The sequence below is a fragment of the Rhineura floridana genome, chromosome 4 (assembly GCF_030035675.1).
Source record: "Rhineura floridana isolate rRhiFlo1 chromosome 4, rRhiFlo1.hap2, whole genome shotgun sequence".
NCBI lineage: Eukaryota > Metazoa > Chordata > Lepidosauria > Squamata > Rhineuridae > Rhineura > Rhineura floridana.
In genome coordinates this window covers 70,233,642-70,258,433 of record NC_084483.1, presented here as the reverse complement: position 1 = coordinate 70,258,433, position 24,792 = coordinate 70,233,642, and the positions used below count along the sequence as shown (strand labels likewise).

General features: G+C 42.7%; 1 protein-coding gene and 1 long non-coding RNA gene across 2 annotated transcripts in view; one reads left to right on the top strand and one right to left on the bottom strand.

The window, feature by feature from the left end:
* Nucleotides 1-9,534, bottom strand: part of LOC133383167 (uncharacterized) — a 42,553-nt gene extending 33,019 nt beyond the window's left edge. Inside the window, exon 1 of the long non-coding RNA XR_009762196.1 lies at nt 9,268-9,534. This is a non-coding gene — a long non-coding RNA (uncharacterized LOC133383167). The remainder of the gene's footprint in view (nt 1-9,267) is intronic.
* Nucleotides 1-24,792, top strand: part of GABRR1 (gamma-aminobutyric acid type A receptor subunit rho1) — a 59,398-nt gene that overhangs the window by 20,520 nt on the left and 14,086 nt on the right. The window contains 5 exon segments of the mRNA XM_061623316.1: nt 11,249-11,302; nt 13,016-13,122; nt 18,724-18,791; nt 19,674-19,897; nt 24,573-24,655. Of these exon segments, the coding sequence (XP_061479300.1) occupies nt 11,249-11,302; nt 13,016-13,122; nt 18,724-18,791; nt 19,674-19,897; nt 24,573-24,655 (536 nt within the window).

The following is a 24,792-nucleotide window of genomic DNA, read 5'->3' as shown; positions in this document are numbered from 1 at the left end:
CACTTTAAAGAGTCATAACTTACCCCAAAGAATCCTGGGTAGTGTAGTTTGTGAAGGGTGCTGAGGGTTGTTAGGAGATCGTTATTCCCCTCACAGAGCTCCAGTTCCCAGAATTCTCTGGGAAGAGGGACTGACTGTTAAACCACTCAGGGAATTGTAGCTCTGTGAAGGAAATTGGGATCTCCTAATGACTCTCAGCACCCTTCACAAACTACACTTCCCATGATTCTTTGGGGGAAGCCATGACTGTTTAAAGTGGAATAAGAGTGGAATAAATGTATGGTGTGAATGTGGCTTAGGGATGGACGAATCTGTCATTTTCAGTTTCTTATTTGTCCAGTCTTAAGTTCAGTTCTGCCGATCTTCACAGGTTAGTAATTTTTAAAAGTACTCATGAAAACTCATCAGCGTTTTAGTGTAAATTTCTCCTAATATACACATTTGCATGCAATTTGTCTAATATACACATTTTTGCAATGCAATTCCCCTTAATATAGTGCATTTTTATGTTATTTTCACTAATATATGCAATGTCCATGCCCTAGTATCTGACATTACTTGGCTGGAGAACGGCACTGGAGAAGTGCATGTTTGCAGGATGGCTGTGTTTCAGTTTGCATGTTGTTCAGGAAAGTGCAAATGAGGTCAGTTTGCCTTTAAATGCAAAATGAATTGTATTTCTCCTTCCTCTCTAACTGTAACCACTTGTGCATAGTCTTGGTTCAAGTTAGGATTGGGAAAAGAGCCAGTAAAAGGAGGGCTCCAGGGGTTCTGAAAATGATTGTTTTATATGCACAATCCAGCAAGGTTGCCAAAGGGGGGGAGAGGGAGGGGGAGGGGGGTCTCCTTCTGCCACTAGAATCTCACTATGGCCCAGATTTCATCTATTTTTACCTGTCTTGATTTATAATCTTTTGTTCCACTCTGCATTTTCCTACTGCAACAAAATTTCTAGCAGCAACAGAATGTCTACCTCTTCTTAGCTCCCACAGTGTTTTCCCTACCGTTCATAGTTACTTATTATTTCATTCATTATTTGCTTCTCATAAAATATCCCAAAGCAATTTAACAGCAAAAACATCATCAATAAAAGCATTTTTAGAAACAATTTGAAATCTAATACAGAAACAGGCTACAATTTTGTTTTTAAAAAAATCTCCACTTAAAAGGCTTGTTGGGAAAGGAAAGTTTTGAACAGACTCTGAAAAGATCATAGAAAAATGCACCATGGAAGGTTGGAGAAGTAATAGCCATTTCCTTTTCCTTCTTGTAGGTTGATCTTAGGTTTAACTCTTCCTCCTCCCCCTTGCAAAAATTCTGAAATATCTTCTGATTCTTCCTCTCTTGAGACGGTACTTGGTAAGCCTAAGAGGATGAGAACCTGTGGCCCTCCAGGTATTGCTGGATTCCATTGTTGGACTCCAACTGCCATCAGCCCCAGCTGGAACAGCAAATGGTCAGGCATGATGGAAGTTGTAGCCCAATAACATCTGGAGGGCCACAGGTTACCCAACCCTTCTCTAGCCTATACAGAGCATTATCTTCTTGGTGATATTCCTCTTTCTTTACCATTTGTGCTACCTTAGCATCTTTCCACTGTCATCTTGTTTCTGCTCACCCTAAAGCATCCTTCCACCTCTTATGCTATTGAAAGCACCTCTCAGTATGTCCTCCACTTTTCCCCACCAACACACAAAAATTATTGGCTCTCACCTGCCCCCATCTACTTTTTTCAGTACTGGGAATGGGAGGAGGAAACCTTGATGCTATTTCAAAATATAGTTGCTGTGTTGCTTCCAGAGATTATGAAAAAATAAAATTGATAAGATATTTTGGAGGCTACTTTTTGCCTTCCTGTGGTGCACCGTTATTTGACTGAGTTATTTGAAGTTATTTACTCATCAAGCACCTTTTGCACAACACTTTTGTTGTCTGGACTATGTGTTCATTGCTGACCACTGGTCAACCTGCAGCACAAGTGCCGAAAGAGGCACATGCAATGCAGCATTGATTTGGGACAAAAGCAAAAGGGCCTGCAGGAATGGCCAGCTGGTGGCTTATCCGGAGGAAAAATGACACCAAGGCATAAGAGGTCTGCATATGAACTACATTGTCCCCAGTGCTAATCAGCATCTGTATGAAGCTGCTGGATGAGGTCATCAGGGGATATGGAGTTGGGTGCAGCTCTGTTTCTCCTTATCATCTGACTCAGGTGAGGCTGTGCAGTTCCTTGGTTATCGTGTGGCTGTTATAATGGGCTGGATGAGGGCTAGTAAATTGAAGCTGAATCCAGATAAGATGGAGATGCTGTGGCTTAGGGAATCTCCAGGCCTGTCCTTGATGGGGTTGCATTCCCATGAAGAAGCAGCTGCATGATGGTGCTCCTTGACCCTGCCTTGATGCTGGAGACCAAAGTGTCTGCAGTGGCACAGAGTGCCTTGTCTCAGCTACCACTGGCTCATCAGCTACAGCTGTTCTTGGGCTGGGATAGCTTGGCCAGTGTGGTGTAGCAGTTAGAGTGTTGGACTAGGACTTGGGAGACCAGGGTTCCAATCCCCATTCAGCCCATGAAGCACACAGGGTGACTTTGAGCCAGTCACTGCCTCTCAGCCTAACCTACTTCACAGGGTTGTTGTGGGTATTAAATTGAGAGAGGGAGAACCATGTACTATATGCCACTTTGAGCTCCTTGGAGAAAAAGTGGGATATAAATGCAATCGTAAATAAATAAATAATACATGCCGTGATAATCTCCTGCTTCGATTACCGTACATAGTACTGTGCATAGCAGCAATTCACTGTACATAGGGCTGCCCTTGAAGACAACTCAGAAATTACAACTAGTGCAAAATGCAGCAGCTCAGTTTTTGAGTGGAACTGCTAGTCAGAATCATACTACACCTGTTCTTAAAGATATGCATATGCTCTCAATACATTTCCAGTCGGAATTCACAGCTTTGCAGATGGCCTATAGGATCCTAAATACCTGAAGGAGCACCTCTTCCAATACCATCCTGTCTGAGAATTAAGACTGGCCAGGGAGGCCCCACTTATTGCCCCATCATTTGGAGCTATACATCAGGAGGTGACACACACTGTGTGGCAGCACTTCAGCTTTGGTACTCCTGCCATTTGAAATTTAGCTAGGACCCACCCTGTTAGTATTTAGATGCCAGCTCAAGACATGACTTTTTATGCAACCATTTGGAGGTTGTTGCTGATGTTTAGTTGAATGTTGTCTGATATATTGTGCTTTTTATTGAGTTGTAATTATTTTATTATATTTGCATTGTTGTTTTATTTAACATGTTACCTGTCATGACGATCCTTGGATTTAAGAGCAAGATACAAATGTGGGTTCATATTTTGGACTTATAGTGCACTTCTTCAAAAAGGCCAGCACTTCTGGTGTGGACTATAGCATGGGAAGCTGGTGAAGAAAGAGTCCTTCTTTGTAATATGTAGGATGAATTAACACAGGATGTGCCAACAGAGACCAAAGCTTACAGGATAGGATGTAGAGATGTACCAGTGGAACAAATTCTGGCAGTAGCACTGATCTGTATGCAACAGCTACCAGAAGACACTGTGAGATATTGTGGAAGACCTTGTGTTAATGGCATCTTGAAACATTGTAAAAGTTGTTGTGCAAGAGATTGTGCAATATCTTGTATAAAATGGAAGCATATCTCTAAACTGCATTTCTTTTTTCTTGCGCAACTACTGTATTTTGTCCTAAGCCAGACAAGGGCTCAAGAGCAACCTTGCCATTATTTTTTATAAAGAGGGGAGAAATTATTCTATTTATTCTTTTTTTAAAGATCTTTCTTTAATTTCTTTAATTAAATTTCTTTAATTAATTAAAGTAAAACAATACCTTCATGTTCCATTTGGATGGCAAATATTTCCATTTCTGCACAACCTGTCTTGGCTGGTTTCAGAGTTAATGGATGGGACCCCAGAGCTGATACTCATATTAATGATTTCCTTCAACCAAATGTAGCCCAGATGAGTTTATTACATTGGGAATGTTCGTGTCTTTGTGATGCCCTCATCGTGACAGGTGACACAGGTCAGATTCGCATGCCAATCTTCTGGTCCCCTATTCCCCATCTTGAAACAATATGTGTTTGTCTCCTACCATAAAACTTTAAGTTTATTGTAGACATAAAACTTTGAATTGACCATCAATTATAAGCCATAAACCACACTTACAACAAAGCCATAAACTACACATGTCATAAATTGTTAAGTGATCCCAATTAGCCAGGAAAGTTTGTTTTCACAGAGATTATTAAGCTGCACCAAAATTTCTGATGACTTTTCGTATGCTCAGATGCACACCAGACATTTTCCCATGTCCAAAAGATTGAATGTATGTTATTCTGAAGCTGGACTTTATTACATTTCTTTCGTGTATCCAGATATCCTGAGGAATATACCATCCTGCTATAATTTAGGATAGTTGTTTTCCTCTGGTAATTGTGGTAGTTAGCAACTGACTATCATACATTTATATTCTTCAAAGGAAAATTTAGCATAAATATTTATTCCTTTGGGCATCTAGTCACTTCTCTTGGACAGGCTCACAGCTTGCACTCAGGTAATATTAAGAATTCTTCCTCAACTTTGCATCATGCTTTAATTCTGTAATGCCTTGATTTTGTACTCTGCTATTATATGTTCTTATGTTATTGATTAACCTCATTTATTTCCTCTTCCATAATGTTTAACTAGTTTTATTAAGTATAGGAAACATGATAACAAAACTTATATGCCTGAGATCCCTGGATCCCTGTGTATGAAAATGGAAGGGAGACAAGTTCCCCTTCCCCTTGATGTGGTATCTGTTAGAGACAGAAGCAGGGTGCTGACTCTAGAATTTGCTATACAGAAGGCATGTTTTAAATTCCCACTTTGAAAAGAACAAAATTTGCCATAGATGGCACCCAAAGAGGGATCCTGAGTCTTCAGACTATAAATTTATTTGTAAGGAATTTTTGAAACCCTCTCAATAGGAAGTAAGTGTTGTGTTTGCATTAAAAGGAAAATTTACAGAGCCCAGGAATGGCTCAGAATAGTATTAAATGACTTGTTTATTATCAGTGAGGGTGGCACTGCCCATAGTGCTAGCAGAAGGCACATTTTAGACTTCTACTCTGAACAGAACAACATTTGCCATACTATTCCTTTATTTAAGTACTTGCAACTTCCACTTTCTGAAGTAACTATCATTTGTAACACGGAATTCTGGAATTATGAAGGGGAAGAGAATTGGCCTCTTTAAGTTCCTAGCAGTTCATAGTATCCTGGAGGAGGAATTAGGATCAAGGAGATATATGCAATGAAGTTTAAAACCTCTCCTTCTGACATGGGGGGATGTTTTTAGGCAGGTAGGAAACAAAAATGGTGTACTTTTTCCTTAACTCCTTCCCCTTTCCTAGAATCTTCTCTTCCCTAGCAAGGCCTGAACAGCACTGCAAGAGTCCTGTTCCATGCTGGCTGGAACCCTGAACTGGAGCACTCATGTTAGGAACTGGAATACAATGCAACATTGCAGGTCTCCACAAAGACCATGTGGGTTTCATGTGGACTTTGATTACCAGATTCAGACTGCAAATGACAGACATCATGCCTCCTTTCAGGGTTGCCAGGCCTCTTACAATACAATCTGGGGGGAGGTAGAGCTTAGAGCTCCTGTTTAGCAGCTGTAGAAGGGGGTGGAGCCTGTTAGAGATGGGGGAGACATTCAACTCACCAGCCCTCCAGCCTCCTCCATGGGACTCTCTCCCCCTCCCTCCACCCACAGGCCTCCCCCCATCCCACCCACTGACTGACAGCCAGGCCCAGCCAGGACAGCCACCTCCACCCCTCTCGCTTACTCACTCATGTCCCACGGCCACCACCAGGTGCCTTGGCCGCCTCACGCACCACTGCCTCCGGGCATCTTGCACGCTGCCACTGCCCCCAGGCACCAAGTGTACCACTGGGTGCCTCATGCACCACCACCACTGGGTAACTCACAGGCTGCCACCACTGGATGCCTCGCACACTGCCGCCATTGCCGCCTCATCTTGCCTTGCAGCATTATGCTACTCACGAACACTTCTGTGCCAGCGCACGCCTGCACCAAAGCATTCATGGGTAGCATGACACTTAGAAAAATATTATACAGTAGGAAATGCTGGAAACCTAATAGACACTCATTATCTCCATCATCATGGTGCCCCACTACTTCCAATTCAATTGTATTATTAGTCCTTCCCTCTCTACCAACCTCATAACACACTGTCATCAGCCTTCCCGTCCCTGTGATTTCACTCTTCTGCAAATAATTTAACAAGTGGGTTCTGAAAGGTGATTAAAAAAAATTACAGCTCAGCTACATTAACCAAATACATGGGCAAAGTATACTTCCTCCTCACTCCTCCACATTCCATGAATCCACAGTGAGTTCACCTGGCCCTGGCCACTCATAAACCAAATAAGCAACACTCTATCCCTTGCTTCTCAGCTGAGCAAAAAACCAAAACACCAACTCCATAATAACTAAAAAGCTATAGGGAGGCCCATAACAGGTAGATTTTTTTAAAGCACCTGCTGGCAGTCAAAAATCAGACTGATTGCATTCAGCTTGGTCACAGTTTCTACAGGCAGCTTTGGCAAGGTTAAGCTGCTGCTAAGCTTCTTTTTGGCATAGTTTTTTCCCCTAAGGCTAATTGCCCCCACAAGCTGGGGGGGGGATTTTCAACAGGATCACAGCTTGGGGGGGAGAGACTGAAATCAGGGGTCTCTACACATGCTCCTGTTTACTCTGCATCCAGTGCACTCCCACTGATGGTTTGGGAAGCAGTGTACACATATTAGTCACAATCCAGATGTATCCGGTGCCTGTCCTGTCATTTATGAAATACTGCATTTTGATGTGTTTTCCCCCCAAACCAGCTCTGAACTGAATTGAGAAAAAGAACAGCCTAGCTGCATTTAAGCCAGTAATGTGGACATAGCCTTAGTTACAAATTTTTAAATCCCTGGCTAACCACTTTGTATCTGTCAATCTGGTGAAGTTGAGGACATTATACATTACCTACTAAGATGTCTCCTATATGAGTCCCCAAGATTAAAATTTCTTTCCTGCATCCTTCGCTCCTTGTCAAATAGACCTCTCCTGGAGTAGATATGCATCCTGTTAGCAGGCAATGATATACTTATAACACTCAGGTGGCAAAATATGCTCTAGCTGCAGGAAAACTAAGAGTCAGTTATCTAAAACACCTTGTGGGATGAATGGGATGTGCCCCTGTGCTAGTCTGACCGTAGTATCTACACACTAAGACATGGGGTGGGTCAGGGTATCTCTCACGAGAGGAAACTTTCATTTGAACTGTACCACTGCTTTCCCACCCTATGTTGTTGAACTGTGTTTTATTGTAATATGATCTGTTTTTTTAATATGTATTTTCTATCTTCCTTTTATATCTGTTTAATTGTGGTAGCCTATGGCTTTGAACAATAAAGACTTCATTCATTCATTCATTCATTCATTCACAGGGTTAAAGTAAACAATTTCCCCTGAGTTAGTAAACTTTTGCTTGCCCTGGACTAAACCATTTCACACTACAGATGGGGCTTCACATGTCTGAATGTTCCTCAGGGCCGGTTCTAGAGGGTGGCCAGGAGGCGCACTGGCCCGAGGGCCCCTGGAGCTACAGGGGGCCTCTGCTCCCTTTCCGCAATCTGCGGGACAGGAGGAGCTTCCAAGCCACCCACCATCCCCCCACTTCACCTACCTTTCTCTCTGCTGTTTTTTGCAGTGCGCTCAGCATTGCCATAAATCAAGATGGCGGCCAAGGTTTCCGTAAGGGGCTGAAGCCTCTGCCACCATCTTGGTTGATGGCAGCAATGTACATGCCACATGCCATAAACCAAGATGGCGGCAGAGGCTTCAGCCCCTTACGGAAACCTCGGCCACCATCTTGATTGATGGCAACCCTGCACGCAGAATGTGTGCAGCTGCAAAAATACAGCAGAGAAAGGTAGGTGAAGCGGGGGAATGGCAGGCAGCTCGGAAGCTCCTGGCCTGCGATCCGCTGCTCCTGCTGTGGATCATGGAAGGGGAGCGGAGGGTCCCGGGGCAGGCTGGTACCCAAGGGCCCCGGCATGCCTGCAGCTGGCCCTAATGTTCCTTCATATATCCCAGTAATAGAAAACTGAGTAGAGACATATTTACTGTTCTGCTGGTTCCAGTGTGTTTCCAGCTCTCTTGTCTGAAAATGCAGGCACGCGACTCTAGTCAAACCCTGCCCCTTTTTACTGTAAAACCTGGTAGGATCAACATGAATGCATTTTTTAAAAATTCAGCTTCAAAGAGATTTTACAACTGATGGGCAGATTAGTTCCCCCTCCAGGTGTGGCCAATGAAAATGCTTTGCTGTAGGCGACTGATATGCTCACTGCCTAAAAGTCTGGGGAAAGCATTCTAGCCTAGTTTTCTCCTGGAGGTGTAAATTTTCTGTTTGCAGCAACTATTTTACTATTTGGAAAAGCATTCAAGTGTGCGAACCCCCACCAGCAATTTGTAGTGGCATAGCCTGAACACAGGCTTATAACTGCTAGCCCCTTACCTACCAGGTTTTTCTTTTTTCTTTTGTTTTTTTGGGAAATTGGCAGTTTACCTATTATTGTCAAACAAGTGCATTCCTGGCCTGCTAAGCAATGCAGAATGATCAGATAATTCAGTTTTTTCCTAGCACAGAAAGGACGGGGGAATTGCAGGGAGAGATAAATGTACAAGAAGCTTCTTTTGGGAAAGCAGTTTAGAGTTCCATTCTAAAATGGCTGCACTTGTTCCTTTCCCTCACATTATAAGCAGTCAGGTGGTAAAATTATTAACTCTTCTGCAAATACAAGTCTTTAGATATTATGATGGATAGTTTTGCTTGCTTATTCTGGGTTGCTGTATTTGAAATCAAGAGTTGTATCTAGACGATCTATTTATAGAGGATTTAACCTGATTTGTTTCTACAAAGTTTGCAGGAAGGTTTGATTATGTTGGCTTATTGAGCATTCATTCTGATTTGTTTATGCAGAGGTTAGATAATGTTGCATCAAGCAAACGTTATTCCATGCTTTCCAGGCCCTTTCATTATCACAAAAAGTGCCACCCTGGGCGGGAGACAGACAGACAGACAGACAGATAGATAGATATTGGGGTTTGTTGCACAAGAGTGCCTGAATTTGCCAGGATATGACTGAAAATAATCCCACCTGAAAATGGCAGCGGTCTAGAATTGCCAGGATTAGGTCCAGCTTTGAGGGTCCTTTAGGAAACTGCTCTGGATGAGACCCTTTCTGTTTTAGTTCCCCACCCAGTCCCAACCACAAGCAGTCGTTTATGAGCCATCATCTTACATTTCTCACAGTGTCCCAGAGCAATGTAGACTCACTCCCTGGCACTGTGGAAAATGAAAAAGGCAGCTTCTTGTTGCCTGCTGTCAAGAGCAGTTGTTGGTGCCAGTGGGTTCTGCCAATGTGCTGGGATGTCAGCAGCTGCCCAATGGTGTTAGGAGAAGTCAGGAAAGAATGTTCCTCCCTTGTTTATTTAACTGGTGCATTTGAAGGGCTTTCAGTTCCCCTGCAGCTTCGTTCACGTGCTTGAGTCATCTTTATTTGTTCTACTGGCCTTTTCTGCCCTGAATCATCAACTGGCATGGTATACTTTGAACCTTCTTGTTCTGTTTTTGGAACACTATTAAGCTGGATTAGAGGGGCTGATCAGTTAGGAATGTTTGACAATCAAGAGTCTGCTTGTGTCAAGCAGTTTGGCCTCAAATGGTGTTTGGCTTCCACAGCCTTATAGTCCTGTAGAGGTGTGTGTGCATGTGTGTGTGTAGATATATATATATATACACACACACAATTCACAAATACACATGTGGTTTGCCTATATATGGGGGGGGGGGTGTATCTGTGAAATGTACTTATCAGGAGATTTCTATACTGCCCTTCACCTAAAAATCATCACAGGGCAATTTACAAAACTAAGACAATATAAAAACATGATACCTAATAAAGAAAAACATTAATATAATTATTATACAAGTTACATAAATAACACAAGTAACAACATCATAAAAACATCGAAAAGCCCAACAAAAAAGGTGGGGTTTTACCTGGCATCTAAAAGAAATGTAATGTTGGGCAAGAGGTGCTTGAGTGGGGAGGTCATTCCACAGTGCAGTCTTCATGGTGTAATTGAGGGATGGCAAACTTTGAATAGAAACACACTCGCTCTTCTGCCAGTTCTGCTGCATCTCCACCACTGTCTTCAGAATACCTGGGCACACGTAGTCAACCCCCCACCCCCTTTTACTGTGAAACTTTATGGGAGCCGCTTGAGTGTGCTTTTTTAAAAAAAAAAAATCGGGTTCAAAGAGAGTTCACAGCTGATCGGCAGATTAACCTCTTTTTGTTAAAAACAAGCTTTAAGAACATAGTTAAAGAAAAAAGGTTTAAAAGCATATTGAAAGCAATTCTAATACAAATGCAGACTGTTTTGCAAATGTGATTGCAACATTTTGAACAGTTAATTCTAAAGTGGGGGAATGTTTAATTTTGAGACTTCAATGTGTCTTCTTTCTGGATCCATTTTGCTAGCCAAATTTCACTCATTAGCTCATGATATTCCATAAGACAAGCACATAGACTAGCCTTCTGCTTTTTCCAGTGCTTTCAGCCATATTACGTAATTCCCAAAAAACTACAGTAGTTTTACAGCGCTTTGCTTTACAGCGTTCCGCTAATACAGCGGTTGTGAATTGTAGAAAGGCCTCGCTTTACAGTGCTTGTTCCGCTTTTACGGCATTTTTTTGCCGCTGGGCGCCATTTTGGTCAATGTAAGTCAATGGGATCTGCTTTACAGCGGTTTTTGCTTTACAGAGGGGGTCCGGAACGTAACCCGCTGTATGAGCAAGGCCCTACTGTATTTTGATAATGGATTTCCTTTGTTACTATGTATATATGCTTACATAAGACCACACTGAGTGTACCTGAATTGGCAGAGACAAGAGGAGAGATTAGCAAATGGGTCTGCTAACATGATGCTTCATTGTTCGTTCATTAAGCCTGGATTTTACATGTTTAAAAAGGTTACTTTGCTTGCTAATTTAGAAGATCCTCTTTTCGAATGGGGTAGGACCCAACCTGCAAAGAACATCCGCAGCCTTATTTTGTCTTCTTTTTTTAACAGTCGGTCTCAAAGACAGAGAAGAGAAACGCATGGAGAATCACACAAGCAAAGCAGGTATGCTACTAAAAATGGACCATTGTGACACCCATTCATATGCCTTCTCTCCTTTGTTATCCCCACACCCTGCAGAATACCCACTAGACAAGGAGTGGGCAAAAAGTAGACCGGTATCTAGCCCACTAGTAGCCTATGGGAAGCCCGTAAGCAGGACATGAGCACGACAGCACTCAGGGCAGCATCTCTAAATATGATCTCAAAGGGAAGTTTGGAGCAGACAGACTTTAGATTCTGTGGTCCCAAAGCCATTAAGAGACACCCCTGCCTGAAATCCTGAAGTGCTGCCAATCAGACAATGCTCAGCTAGATGACCAATAGTCTGACTCAGTATAAGGCAGCTTCCTTCACAAAATTAATTCCAGGGGCCAGGATTGTCTGCAGAAATATTTCTGGCATGGGGGCAAGATCTATGAATTGTAATTACAGGTCATTGGCAGCCCACTCCACCCAGCATTACATTTAGAATTCCGCCCTTGCCCGCCCCGCTGCAGACACCCTTGCCAGGGGCTTAAACCCAATGCAAGATGATCCCTCTTCCTCCTGTTCTTGTTTGGTTGGTGCTACTGGCAATGGTCAATGCAAGCAGCTTTCTAGCGGCACTGTTAGGCTCAAGCATATTTGGCAATGGTTTCTTTTCAAGCAAGGATATTTAGGCTTCAGTACCATTACCAAGTAACTATTGACAACTAAACAGAGTGTTGCAAACCTGAAATCAAAGATGTAGGCCTGAGCAGCAATAAGACCCCATCCCTGCTTCAGAGATAAATCAGGCACACATCCAGCTCAGACAACCTGATGGTAGCACTGCCAGACTGTACAACTGAATTCGCTTCCCAAGCCAAACTAGCACAACTTTCCACCCACCAAGTGAAATGCAGCCTGCACACCAGTCATCATGTGTTAGGACTGTCGTGCACTTGGCAGCTCCCTGTTTTCACAGACCCACCCGCTTTATCACATCTCCAGTGGGCTGCCATATGTTGCTGATGGGTACGTTGGGCTTGGGGGAAAGTCGCAAGCTGGGAAGACTGTTTTGCAGCAACACCTTCTGTGAGTCGCCTTTTGAAAAATATCTGGAGCAGGAATCTAAGCCTAAGCAAGAAGCAAGCCTTCTTCCATCTTGGCTGGGTTCCGAATCTACCAGATTCATCCTTGGACTGCAGCCAGTTGGTGTTTCTTTGAGATATTGTTTCCTTAATGACTTTCCCTCAAAAACTACCTTAGGTGCTTACAATTAGCCCCACTTCTTCATGTTTCCTTAGCAATTACTGTAAAGATACATTAGAGCATGTGTGTGCTATACCTTACACAATGTTGGATCTGTGCAATAGGGGCTGCAGAATTTGAAATGTGCTTTACCACTCATGTTGTAGGGTGATGATGACTATGTAAAAACACATCAAATCATATGGGCTTATTTTTCAAGGGTTTTGTACAGCTCTTACATCCCCCTGTCTTAAATGTCACTTTATCTCCTCCAGCTCCACTCAAGTAACTGCGCCCAGTTGATGCTCCCTGTGCCTTTCAGTCTGCAATCTTACACACTCTTTCCTGGGAGAAAGTTCTGCTGAATACAGTGGAACACTTATTTACTAAATTATGCAATGTGTGCCTCTCTGCACACCAGAGTGGGTCTCTGTGACCCCTTGGGGAGCCCCCCCAAGGAACAGTGGGGTACAGATGTGCAATTGTTTCTTTTCCCTCACATAGTCCAATACTTAAACAAAGTCCTGATATCACCAAATCACCACTGACAAAGTCAGAGCAACTTCTGAGAATAGCTGACCATGACTTCAGCATGCGACCAGGTTTTGGAGGTACGACAAGTAAAATTCCGTTGATATGCTCTTTTCCTTTCTGTGCCTTCTTGAAAAGACATTATAGTGATTATTTTTTAAAAAAGAAGTCTATAAGAATGAGAGAGAGAGGAAGTTCTAAGCTTAATGGACAATATAAAAACTGACAAATCACCGGGCCCGGATGGCATCCACCCGAGAGTTCTCAAAGAACTCAAAGGTGAAATTGCTGATCTGCTAACTAAAATATGTAACTTGTCCCTCGGGTCCTCCTCCGTGCCTGAGGACTGGAAAGTGGCAAATGTAACGCCAATCTTCAAAAAGGGATCCAGAGGGGATCCCGGAAATTACAGGCCAGTTAGCTTAACTTCTGTCCCTGGAAAACTGTTGAAAGTATTATTAAAGCTAGATTAACTAAGCACATAGAAGAACAAGCCTTGCTGAAGCAGAGCCAGCATGGCTTCTGCAAGGGAAAGTCCTGTCTCAGTAACCTATTAGAATTCTTTGAGAGTGTCAACAAGCATATAGATAGAGGTGATCCAGTGGACATAGTGTACTTAGACTTTCAAAAAGCGTTTGACAAGGTACCTCACCAAAGACTTCTGAGGAAGATTAGCAGTCATGGAATAAGAGGAGAGGTCCTCTTGTGGATAAGAAATTGGTTAAGAAGCAGAAAGCAGAGAGTAGGAATAAACGGACAGTTCTCCCAATGGAGGGCTGTAGAAAGTGGAGTCCCTCAAGGATCGGTATTGGGACCTGTACTTTTCAACTTGTTCATTAATGACCTAGAATTAGGAGTGAGCAGTGAAGTGGCCAAGTTTGCTGACGACACTAAATTGTTCAGGGTTGTTAAAACAAAAAGGGATTGCGAAGAGCTCCAAAAAGACCTCTCCAAACTGAGTGAATGGGCAGAAAAATGGCAAATGCAATTCAATATAAACAAGTGTAAAATTATGCATATTGGAGCAAAAAATCTGAATTTCACATATACGCTCATGGGGTCTGAACTGGCGGTGACCGACCAGGAGAGAGACCTCGGGGTTGTAGTGGACAGCACGATGAAAATGTCGACCCAGTGTGCGGCAGCTGTGAAAAAGGCAAATTCCATGCTAGCAATAATTAGGAAAGGTATTGAAAATAAAACAGCCGATATCATAATGCCATTGTATAAATCTATGGTGCGGCCGCATTTGGAATACTGTGTACAGTTCTGGTCGCCTCATCTCAAAAAGGATATTATAGAGTTGGAAAAGGTTCAGAAGAGGGCAACCAGAATGATCAAGGGGATGGAGCGACTCCCTTACGAGGAAAGGTTGCAGCATTTGGGGCTTTTTAGTTTAGAGAAAAGGCGGGTCAGAGGAGACATGATAGAAGTGTATAAAATTATGCATGGCATTGAGAAAGTGGTAGTGAAAAGTTCTTCTCCCTCTCTCATAATACTAGAACTCGTGGACATTCAAAGAAGCTGAATGTTGGAAGATTCAGGACAGACAAAAGGAAGTACTTCTTTACTCAGCGCATAGTTAAACTATGGAATTTGCTCCCACAAGATGCAGTAATGGCCACCAGCTTGGATGGCTTTAAAAGAAGATTAGACAAATTCATGGAAGACAGGGCTATCAATGGCTACTAGCCGTGATGGCTGTGCTGTGCCACCCTAGTCAGAGGCAGCATGCTTCTGAAAACCAGTTGCCGGAAGCCTCAGGAGGGGAGAGTGTTCTTGCACTCGGGTCCTGCTTGCGGGCTTCCCCCAGGCACCTGGTTGGCCACTGTGAGAACAGGATGCTGGACTAGATGGGCCACTGGCCTGATCCAGCAGGCTCTTCTTACGTTCTTATGTTCTAATGGCTTTGACGTCCCTTGCTTTTCCCTGAAGTTATGTTTTAAAGCACTATCTTGGCAGAGGCACTGTATGTTTAGTAGACAGAGAGAAATATAATAAAAGTAGCTTCCTCTTTCACTGTATCCTGATGCTGAGAAGGCTGGGCCTGCTGAATTTCTGTCTGCCATTAAGCTATTAAAAGCAAGAGTGGAGAACCTGTGTCCTCCCGATGTTGCTGTGCTACAATTCTCATCATTCCTGATTCATTGGCCATGATAGCTGGAGATGATGGGAGTTGGAGTCCAACAACATTGTAAGACCTCTTAGCTGGCTAGACTGCCACTGACCTGTAATCATCTTTTTCTATCTGTCTTCCTTCAGTGTAAACTGATATATCTCAGGGAGCTGTTCTCACCTCTGAGTCACCTCTGAGTTATTCTCAGAGTTATTCTCTGCTGACCACGGGAGGCATGATAGGCAATGTCCAAATATGGTCATTACATCCTCCAATTTAGTAAGCTAGATAGAAGTAGCACCTTTCCTATCCAGTATGTGTTCCTATTAATAAAACAGTCTTTTCTTATTTTGAAACCAAGTGTGAGTGATTTTAAACCAGGTAAAAGCTCACTTTCTCTCCGGTAAAATCACACCCATGCAGCACAGAGCGCTCAGCAAGGCAAACAAAGCTAAACTCTGCCATTAGAGCCAACACTGTTAAGGGTTGGTGGTAGCAGAGGCCAGCAAAAAACGTGGCAATCGACTGATGTAGCTGGTTTGCTTGAGTGAAGCAGTTTTATTTTTCTAGAACTCAAGTGCTTGATTTTTGTTTTTAACATAGAGAATTGATGCCCTCCCCCGCTAATTCCAGATGTGGGAAGAGAAAGGCGCTTAGAGGGACAGAGGGATTATGTTTAGTGGCACTTTTTCTTATTTCCATGCTGAAGAGCTGAGCACTGATGTTTAAAGCAGGTTTGAAGCCCGGCTCAAATGAAGCCACAGATATGGTTGTGACCTTATTTATTTTAATAAATGTCCCTTGTTTATCCTGACGTGCTTTTAAGTTTGGTCTTTCATGTTAATCCTTCTCTCTGCTTGAGGTATATTGTGATAAGCGGAAAACCAATGCTAGTTTAGCAAATGGGTCTTCTGTTCTGCTTTGCTGACTAGTTCTTTTCTGATGAGCAGCTGCCTTTTTGAAAAGTACGCATTTATAGTGTGAGTCGTTTCCGACTCTTAGGGTGATGTCTTGCGACATTTACTAGGCAGACCGTATATATGGGGTGGGATTGCCAGTTCCTTCCCTGGCCTTTCTTTACCCCCCAGCATATGCCGGGTACTCATTTTACCGACCACGGATGGATGGAAGGCTGAGTGGACCTCGACCCCTTTTACTGGAAATTCGACTTCCTCTTTTCGTTGGAATCGAACTCCGGCCGTGAGCAGAGCTTTCGGCTGCGTTACCGCCGCTTACCACTCTGCGCCTCAACAAAAGCAGAGCAAAAACAAACAAGAACATTTGTGGCATAAAAAGTTACGGGATTTCAGTAGTGGGATAGGCACTGATTGGAAAAGAGACAGCGTGACTGCCCCACAACCTTTGCATGCACAAATAATATTGAAAGTAGGATCGTGTATGACTGCCCCAATAGCAACAGGAGCACAAATCATCATGAATATGCAATAAAAAGGACATCTGGAGGGCCCCCTAATTCACTAAGGAAAAAGAGCAGAGGGTCTTTTCTTAGCTTCCTTTTCTCATTTCCAAGGACTGAGTAGACTTGTAACAACCATGGCCAACTGGTGATTTTCAGGTCAAATCTAGGCCCTGAAGAAATTTTATCTGTCCTTTGCTGGTGTCACCAAACTTTCAATAAGTTGTGGCTGAACGTTAGCCTAGAAAAAGAAACATTTCCAAGTTGTAAGATATAGACATCTTCTTCCACACTGAATGTGTAAATCTTTGTCTTGCGTTTTGCATGTAATGCCGGGCCCTGTGTCTTCCACAGCTGTGAACGGCTGACCACTTGTGGAGACCACTTGACTGGCAAAATACACTTCCTTTTCCTGGAGGAGCGTCTGAGGAATAGAACGGCTCCTGCCTGAGAATACAAAAATTAGCCATCCCTGTTCTAAAAATGCCCTTCTATGGATATTAAATTTAATGGATTAAGCTGAACCTTCCTGAGGTCATATTTATCTGGCCAGTTCATATTTCTCTGTAGATAGCAGTGAAATGCCAAGACTTTATCTCACAGCAACTGTGTGTCTGTGCATGCAAATGCAGCTCTCTAGGCTTCTCTCTCCGGCCCTTGGTACTGTCTTGAAGCCTCATCCCTTCCTCAGCCACAAGCCCTCTCCCTAGGCCACACCTCTCACCAGCCCTACTTCATACCCTTCTTAAGTGTTTATGTCTGGCTGAAAGGTGTCCTTGAAGTCTGATAATGCCTCCTGGTTGCCTGGATGGAGGACCGAGAGGAGTGTTTGAATGTTTGCAGTGCTGGGAGTAAAGTGCCAACATATGTTACAACTTACAAGTTACTTGAACCAGTGGGAGGTGATAGCAAGGGAATCTATTCTTTCCTCTGCTGATTCTTCCTCTAAAGTATTTGTTGCTTTTGCAGACTTTGCTCCTCTCCTTCCTCCCTTTGCTTCCTGTCTTTGTTCTCAGTAATGGCTTCCTGAATACAGGCCACATTTCTGCTTCAGCATGTATGACTTTGCCTCTTTGTAGTAATAGACCTTATGTTTCTTTAGTCTTTCAGCTATAAATCATAACAGACCAGTTATTTCTGCCCTCCGCTGCAATATATCTTAAAAACGCTTAACATGTAGAAACTAGCCTGTTGTACAAATATTAAATTGACATTTGTTGCTTCACCCACTTTTGCCTCTAGCTCAGCTCGCCACTGCCATGCGGCCTCAGCAAGGTTGCAGAGGCAGGAATGCAACCCTCAGGCTGAGAAAGGTCCCCCACCCCTAGTATACAGAGTATGTAATCAACTAATACACCTTTTTGCTAATCCAGCATTTTCACTGCAGAAATAATAGTTTTCATTACTCTAGGTTAATGTTTTACCCCACGATAAGGGAAGTTTACTATTACTAAATGCTCAGCATGGACAAGCAAGTTCAATTAACTGTAAAAGGGTGGAGTTATTTGTTTACGACCGTTCATTTGCAATATTTATGCGTTTAGTAAATCTCATGTTCTGCAATGGTATTATTAACTCATCTAGGAGGATTTGTGCATGTATTGTACTAACATCATCTTTGCTGAACTGCCTGAACAGCCAGGTTTTCAAGGCCCGGCGGAAACCTATCAGGGAAGGGGCATGGTGAAGATCAAAAGGAAGGGAATTCCAGAGGGTGGGGGCTACAGTCGAAAATGCCCTCTCTCTGGTCCGCACCAGCCTCACTGTCCTAACTGGTGGGACCGAGAGAAGGTCTTGCGCGGCTGATCTTGTCAGGCGGCATAATTAAGCCTTCTTAGCAAGTGTACTTCTCTTCTCTTTAATGGTGAATAATGGTTAGCTAGCAGAATGTTCAGCGCAGTGCCAAGCTGCATCTTGGCAGCTAATGACAAGTAGTCCATGTACGATTTGGAGTCATCTGTTATGCAATAACTGCACGTGGGTTCCTGATGGACATTTATGATCAAAATGAAGTCCTAGTTAGTAGGTATGGGGACTAACAAACCATTTTGAACATTTGCCTTCTCAGTGAGAGTCCCACTACAAACTACTTCTTCCTAAGCACTCTTAAAAAACAATTCTGATACGGTGTTTTTTATGTTCTTGTAGGCCCTGCCATTCCTGTTGGAGTAGATGTACAAGTTGAAAGCTTGGATAGTATTTCAGAGGTTGACATGGCAAGTGCCCAATTGATGACTCAGATTTTTTGAAGTGTAGATTAATATTTTGGGATGGCATTACACGTTAGTTCATAAATAGGCCATACTGTTTTGTAGCTCCCTCCTTTCCTGAATGGTAGGAAGTTTCCAGAGAGCAGCCTGTGTGGAGAAAGTACTAAAGATTTCTTGCATTTTTAAAAATCTGTTTTCAAATATACAGGTTGTGCAGGGGGGAGCAGCCAGGCACCCAGACAGTCAATGCCGGTTTGCAAATCAGCATGTGTTTTACCAGACAGATGCAAAACTCAATAGCCCTATTCACATTTAATGCAGCCTTCACCAACTGCTGCCCTCCAGATGTTTTGGATATTACATAGCCGTAACTATGAGATATGTAGCCCAAAATATCTGGAGAGTACCAGCTTGGCAAAGGCTGGTTTAATATGTAGCAGGCAGTTATGTTTGGGTGATTGCTTTCTGATTCACAGCCAAGCTGTGTGTGCTCCCACAGAGGCATGATTTGTGAGCACACTGTGTGTGGGATGAATTTATTATTCATTAATTTCCATCTACCTTTTAAATGTTATACTTACACATTAACACAAGGTGGTTCATACAGTATAATACAATGTATAAGCAGTGTTGTGATTGTACAATTGCAGCAGTACTTTCAGCTTTATTTATTAAACCTTTTTATTTAAAAAACTTAACATGTAACCTTTTGATCAGATGACTACGCTCAATAGCTTTAGAAAGTGGATGTGGATGAAGAACTCTGATTTATAGTGGTTTGAAGAGTTCTCCCCCCTTTATTTATTACATGTCACTAAGAAATATTTCTGAATTAAAAATATTAATGTGAATTAAATTTTCCCTATATTAATCTCTGCTTTACATTAGGACTTCACCATGACACTTTACCTTAGACACTACTGGAAAGATGAAAGACTCTCGTTTCCAAGCACCAACAACCAAAGCATGACCTTTGATGGCAGACTAGTGAAAAAGATCTGGGTGCCCGACATGTTGTTTGTACATTCCAAGCGCTCCTTTATCCACAACACTACCACAGATAATGTCATGCTTCGGGTCCAGCCAGATGGGAAGGTACTTTATAGCTTGAGGTAAAGTGGAATTCACAATAATGTTTGATGTAGCTTCTGGTAGTAGGCTGATTTCAAGTTGTACTCAACATAGAGCTAAGTTGCTGGTTCCATCAGTGTAAGGATTTCTCCTTGCGCAATGGAATGTTTTCCCTCTCTTCCCTCAACCATCTGCAGCAGATTTGGAGAAGGTGTGGGGGAGGAGGGGGGGAGGAGAAGGGGGAAAGCCCCATTGCACTTAGCAATAATCCTTGCACTAGGGCAAAAATTTAGTTGACTTCAGTCCTTGATCATTGTCTTCTTTACTACTGGGTGCACAAATTGTCATTGGACATAACCTTAATAAATATCATATCAAATTTATATGCCTTTGTCACTGCTTGTACACTTAGAGGGGGCAGGTGAACAGATAACAATAGGAAGGAGGAAAAACAAGGCCAGGGAACTCTAGGGCTCAGGAGTGGACTTCCTGCTGTGGTGTGGGCTCAGTAGATGCCCAATGATCCTGATCCCTGTCGCCAACTCTGAATTGCACACTAAATCTAGCTACATTTAAACATTTTATTCCCAGCTCGGTCATTTAATTAATTTGATAACAGCGACCAAATGAGCAAGTGTGCTCACCTATTTGGGAAAAAGTGCCACTGAACTCAGCGGGAATCATTTCTGATGCAATAAGATTGGGCTGTAAGCAACATTTGAGAGGCGAATTTGCTGTGGAGTGAAGGGGAGAGGAATTGCAATTTTAAGTTGGATGACTCCTCTTCGGGGCTGATGGAACCAACGAAAACAAGAGAAAGCTAAAACATTTCTGTATGCTGTCTCTTCATGAAATCTCGTTCAGTTGCCCCTGAAGAAGTACTTCTACACACAGTTCATAGTTAATCTATGGAATTCACTCCCACAGGATGGAAGTAGTGATGGCTAGCAACTTGGATGGCTTTAAAGAGGATTAGACTAATTCATGGAGGATAAGGCTATCAGCGGCTACCAGGCATTATGTCTGTGTCCTACCTCCATTTTTGTTTTGTTTCTGAATACCAGTTGCTGGGAATCACAAGTGGGGAAAATGTTGTTGCAGTCAGGCCCTGCTTGTTGGCTTCCTGTGGGTATCTAGTTGCTCACTGTGAGAACAGAGCACTGAACTAGATGGACCTTTGACCTGAGCCAATGTTCTTAAGAAGAGAAATTGGACTTGAAATGTTTTGGGCAATTATAAGCTGATTCATGTATACTTATAGAAGTTTCTTCTTCTTTTCACTCCTGTGCTGGTGGTGCCTTTTCTTTTGTTCTGTCTTCAAGTGCCTCGACCTTCCTTTTCACCGCAACACTCACTTATTTGAAATACAACTTTGACTTCTCCCACGGATGACTTGCATTTTTACAATTTCCTTCACAGCTACATTGCATCATAAATGATTAATATAGTTGACCTGAAACAAAAATAGAAAAAGAAAAAAGAGGTTAAACTATAATGAACACTTGTTTAACGCTTGTTTAACTGTTATCAAGGTAGACAGAGCTTGTCTGTCTATATAAGTCACTGTATATTAACTATTTTAGTAAATAAACTACATATCTGATAAGCATAGTATAAACGGCTGTGATTTCTATTAACTTGGGTTCATAATCCCAAATAACCTTCTGACCTAAAGCCTAGTCTACTGACTGAAAACCCCCACTTGTTTCCAATGGTTTCTTCTGCCCTACCCTTTTGCAACTTTTAAAGAGTAATTCCCCTCTAGGATGCACACCTTAACATGGTGAAGGGGTTTGAGAGTATTGAAGAAGCTAAGAGCAATGCCGTCAGGAGTCTAGACCAAGAGGCTAGACTCCTAGCAGGGGCACCCAAGGCGGAATGGTAAAAGCTGAGACACCAGACTAAGATGCATCCAAACTCAGAGGAAGGCAATGGTAAACCACCTCTGACAATTGTCAGACACAAAATGGAGACAATAGTCGAGTAATCAGAAGAAGGCTAGGACTGGGGAGGGCAGCTGTGAGAGAACCAGAAAAGGTCCTCAAATGCGAAGATGTATCACTGAACACTACAGCCAGGATCATTCAGACCATGGTATTTCTGATCTCTGTGTATGGATGTGAAAGTTGGACAGTGAAAAAAGGGGATAAGAGAAAAATCCACTCATTTGAAATGTGGTGTTGCAAGAGAGCTTTGGGGATACCATGGACTGCGAAAAATACAAATAATTGGGTGTTAACAAATTAAACCAGAACTGTCACTAGAAGCTAAAATGATGAAACTGAGGTTATCATACTTTGGACACATCATGAGAAGACATGATTCATTAGAAAAGACCATAATGCTGAGAAAAACAGAAAGAAGTAGAAAAAGAGGAAGGCCAAAGAAGAGATGCATTGATTCCATAAAGGAAGCCACAGACCTGAACTTACAAGATCTGAACATAGTGGTTCATGACAGATGCTCTTGGAGGTCACTGATTCATAGGGTCACCATAAGTCGTAGTTGACTTGGAGGCACATAACAACAACAAAGAGTAACTCACTGACTCCTACTAAACGCATTCAAAACTGGAAAGAATACAAGGCCTGATCCAGCCAAAGAGAAGCATTTCTATCTCACTGATTTCAACTGGAGATAAGAACATGCTTAAGGCTGCAATCTACCCCCCTTCTGCCAGGCTCTGTGTGTGTGTAGAGTTGGACTGAGTGGAGGAATCCCTCTGCTCCTTTCTGCTGCCTCAGCTGGCCTCCCGCCCCCAATGGAGTGATGCACATGTTACTCCGTGGACACAGACCTCCCCTTCCACCCACCAAATGTGCAGGAGGGCAGAAGGCCTGCTGGTCGTACTTCTGCCAGTGGAGCCCAGAGAAGGCCCCACAGGCCTTTTGGGCCCAGTCAGTGCACCAATCTGCCTCTCCTCCTTCTGCCACTGTCACCGTGAATGAATGGGCTGCCAATGCTGTGGTAGCTCCACTGCTCCACAGAGCCTCAACAGCACCACTGGCAGAAGGTCTGGATTGCTCTATCCCTCTCTTGTAGGAATCAATTTGTCTTTAAAATTATTAATCCCCCCCTGCATTATGCCCATAGTATTTACCTAAAAATTACTTCCAGCAGAAAGCAGTTAGGTTTGTGCTTCTTAAACAGCAGCCCACCTATCCACATGGCAAAGCCACACAGCAACTCACTGTTGAAAGTGGAGAGACTTTCAGATGTGACATGGAGAGGTCTGCTGTTCAAACAACAACAAACCCCTTTAAAAAAGTCACACTGGGCATGCCTCAGCATTTAGGCCAGGAGTTGGCAACCTTTTGGGACCTGTGGGCACACTTGTAAACTAGAGAAGCTGGAAACACTGCAAACTATTCTATTGGGTACAACAGAATACTTCTTTCAAGCGCAGTTTCAGCAGGGGAAAGAGACCCTCTGGGCACCAAGGAAGGCCTCTGTGGTTGCCTGCGGGCACTGTTAGAATGGAAAAATTTTGAATTAATTTCCATGTGAAACAGATCTTTAGTAAAAACCAATGTTAAGTTGTCTGACATGCAAGGGTTAAGGGATGAAGGCTGACACTGGAACAACAAGTAAGACTCACATATTTTGTATCGTCTTGTGGTGCTGTGCGTGACTATGCCAGGCCAAGACAAGACTCCCAAGACTCCCACCTGCGTGCTTTGTGCAATCTGCCTAGTGATAGAAGAATATATCTATGCTTGTGAGAACTGTAACTTTAGACCTCACTGGACTGGCAAGAGCTGCCCGTGAGTCTCCGTTTGCAAACGTAATAAAGCTTTGGTTTGAAACCTTGAGTCTCACGTTGTTTGAGTATTGGGATCTCATGGGACCTGTGGGCACACTTGTAAACTAGAGAAGCTGGAAACACTGCAAACTATTCTATTGGTACAACAGAATACTTCTTTCAAGCCCAGTTTCAGCAGGGGAAAGAGACCCTCTGGGCACCAAGGAAGGCCTCTGTGGGTGCCTGCGGGCACCCCTGCCTTAGGCACACCCAGAGTAGCTCTTTAGATATCTGTCACAGTCTAGACTTCAGCACAGTCTTTTATATGTTGAGAATGCAGTTAGATTTGGTATAATCCTGGAAGAAGACATGTGGAGATCAAATCTTCATTTTTAAAGTAACAAATGCAAATTATGGGAGATAAATATAAGATATAACTATCAATTTTACAGCTTGTAACAAAAGAAAGGATTATAAAGATTTCCACATGATACTCTGGGTGTTGCCTTGTTTTGGGATTTCCTATGTGCCATGTTTGGTTTGTGTAAGATAACCCTTTTTGCTCCTGAATCAGCACAATATCTCACACCAACAATTTCAGTTCACTTCTTTTCAGTGCAAACAAAACATGTTTAGTCAGAAGTAAGACCCAGTGAGTACTGGGTGATTATTCCCCAGTCAGTGCAATCACATAGCTTAATTCTATGCAAGTTTAATGAGATGTCTGCCGAATCAGTGCAACTTACTCCTAGGAAAGTATGCACAGGATTGCAGACTTTGATTGTAAGCCCAAGTAGCATCTAAAGGAATTACTTCTCAGTAAAAATGCAAAGGATCGTACTACCTTTATAACTATTTAAAAGTTTTAGAAACTATGCATGCATCTAACATGTATTATTCGTGTTTTTTTTTAATATGCCTCTTTTCAATCTTGTAAAAGGAAAACATTTTAAATATGTTTATTCTGTTTCTAGGGTTACTGTAACAGCTATGTGTAACATGGATTTCAGCCATTTTCCCCTTGACACACAGACGTATTCACTGGAAATTGAAAGCTGTAAGTAAACAGGATCTATACAGAAATAGGGTTGCCATATTCCAGTTCCACAAATCCGGGCAGGTTAATTTGCATATTATGCAAATTATTTGCATATTAATATTTGGATTGTCCAGTTGTTTTGTTTTTGTGCCTAG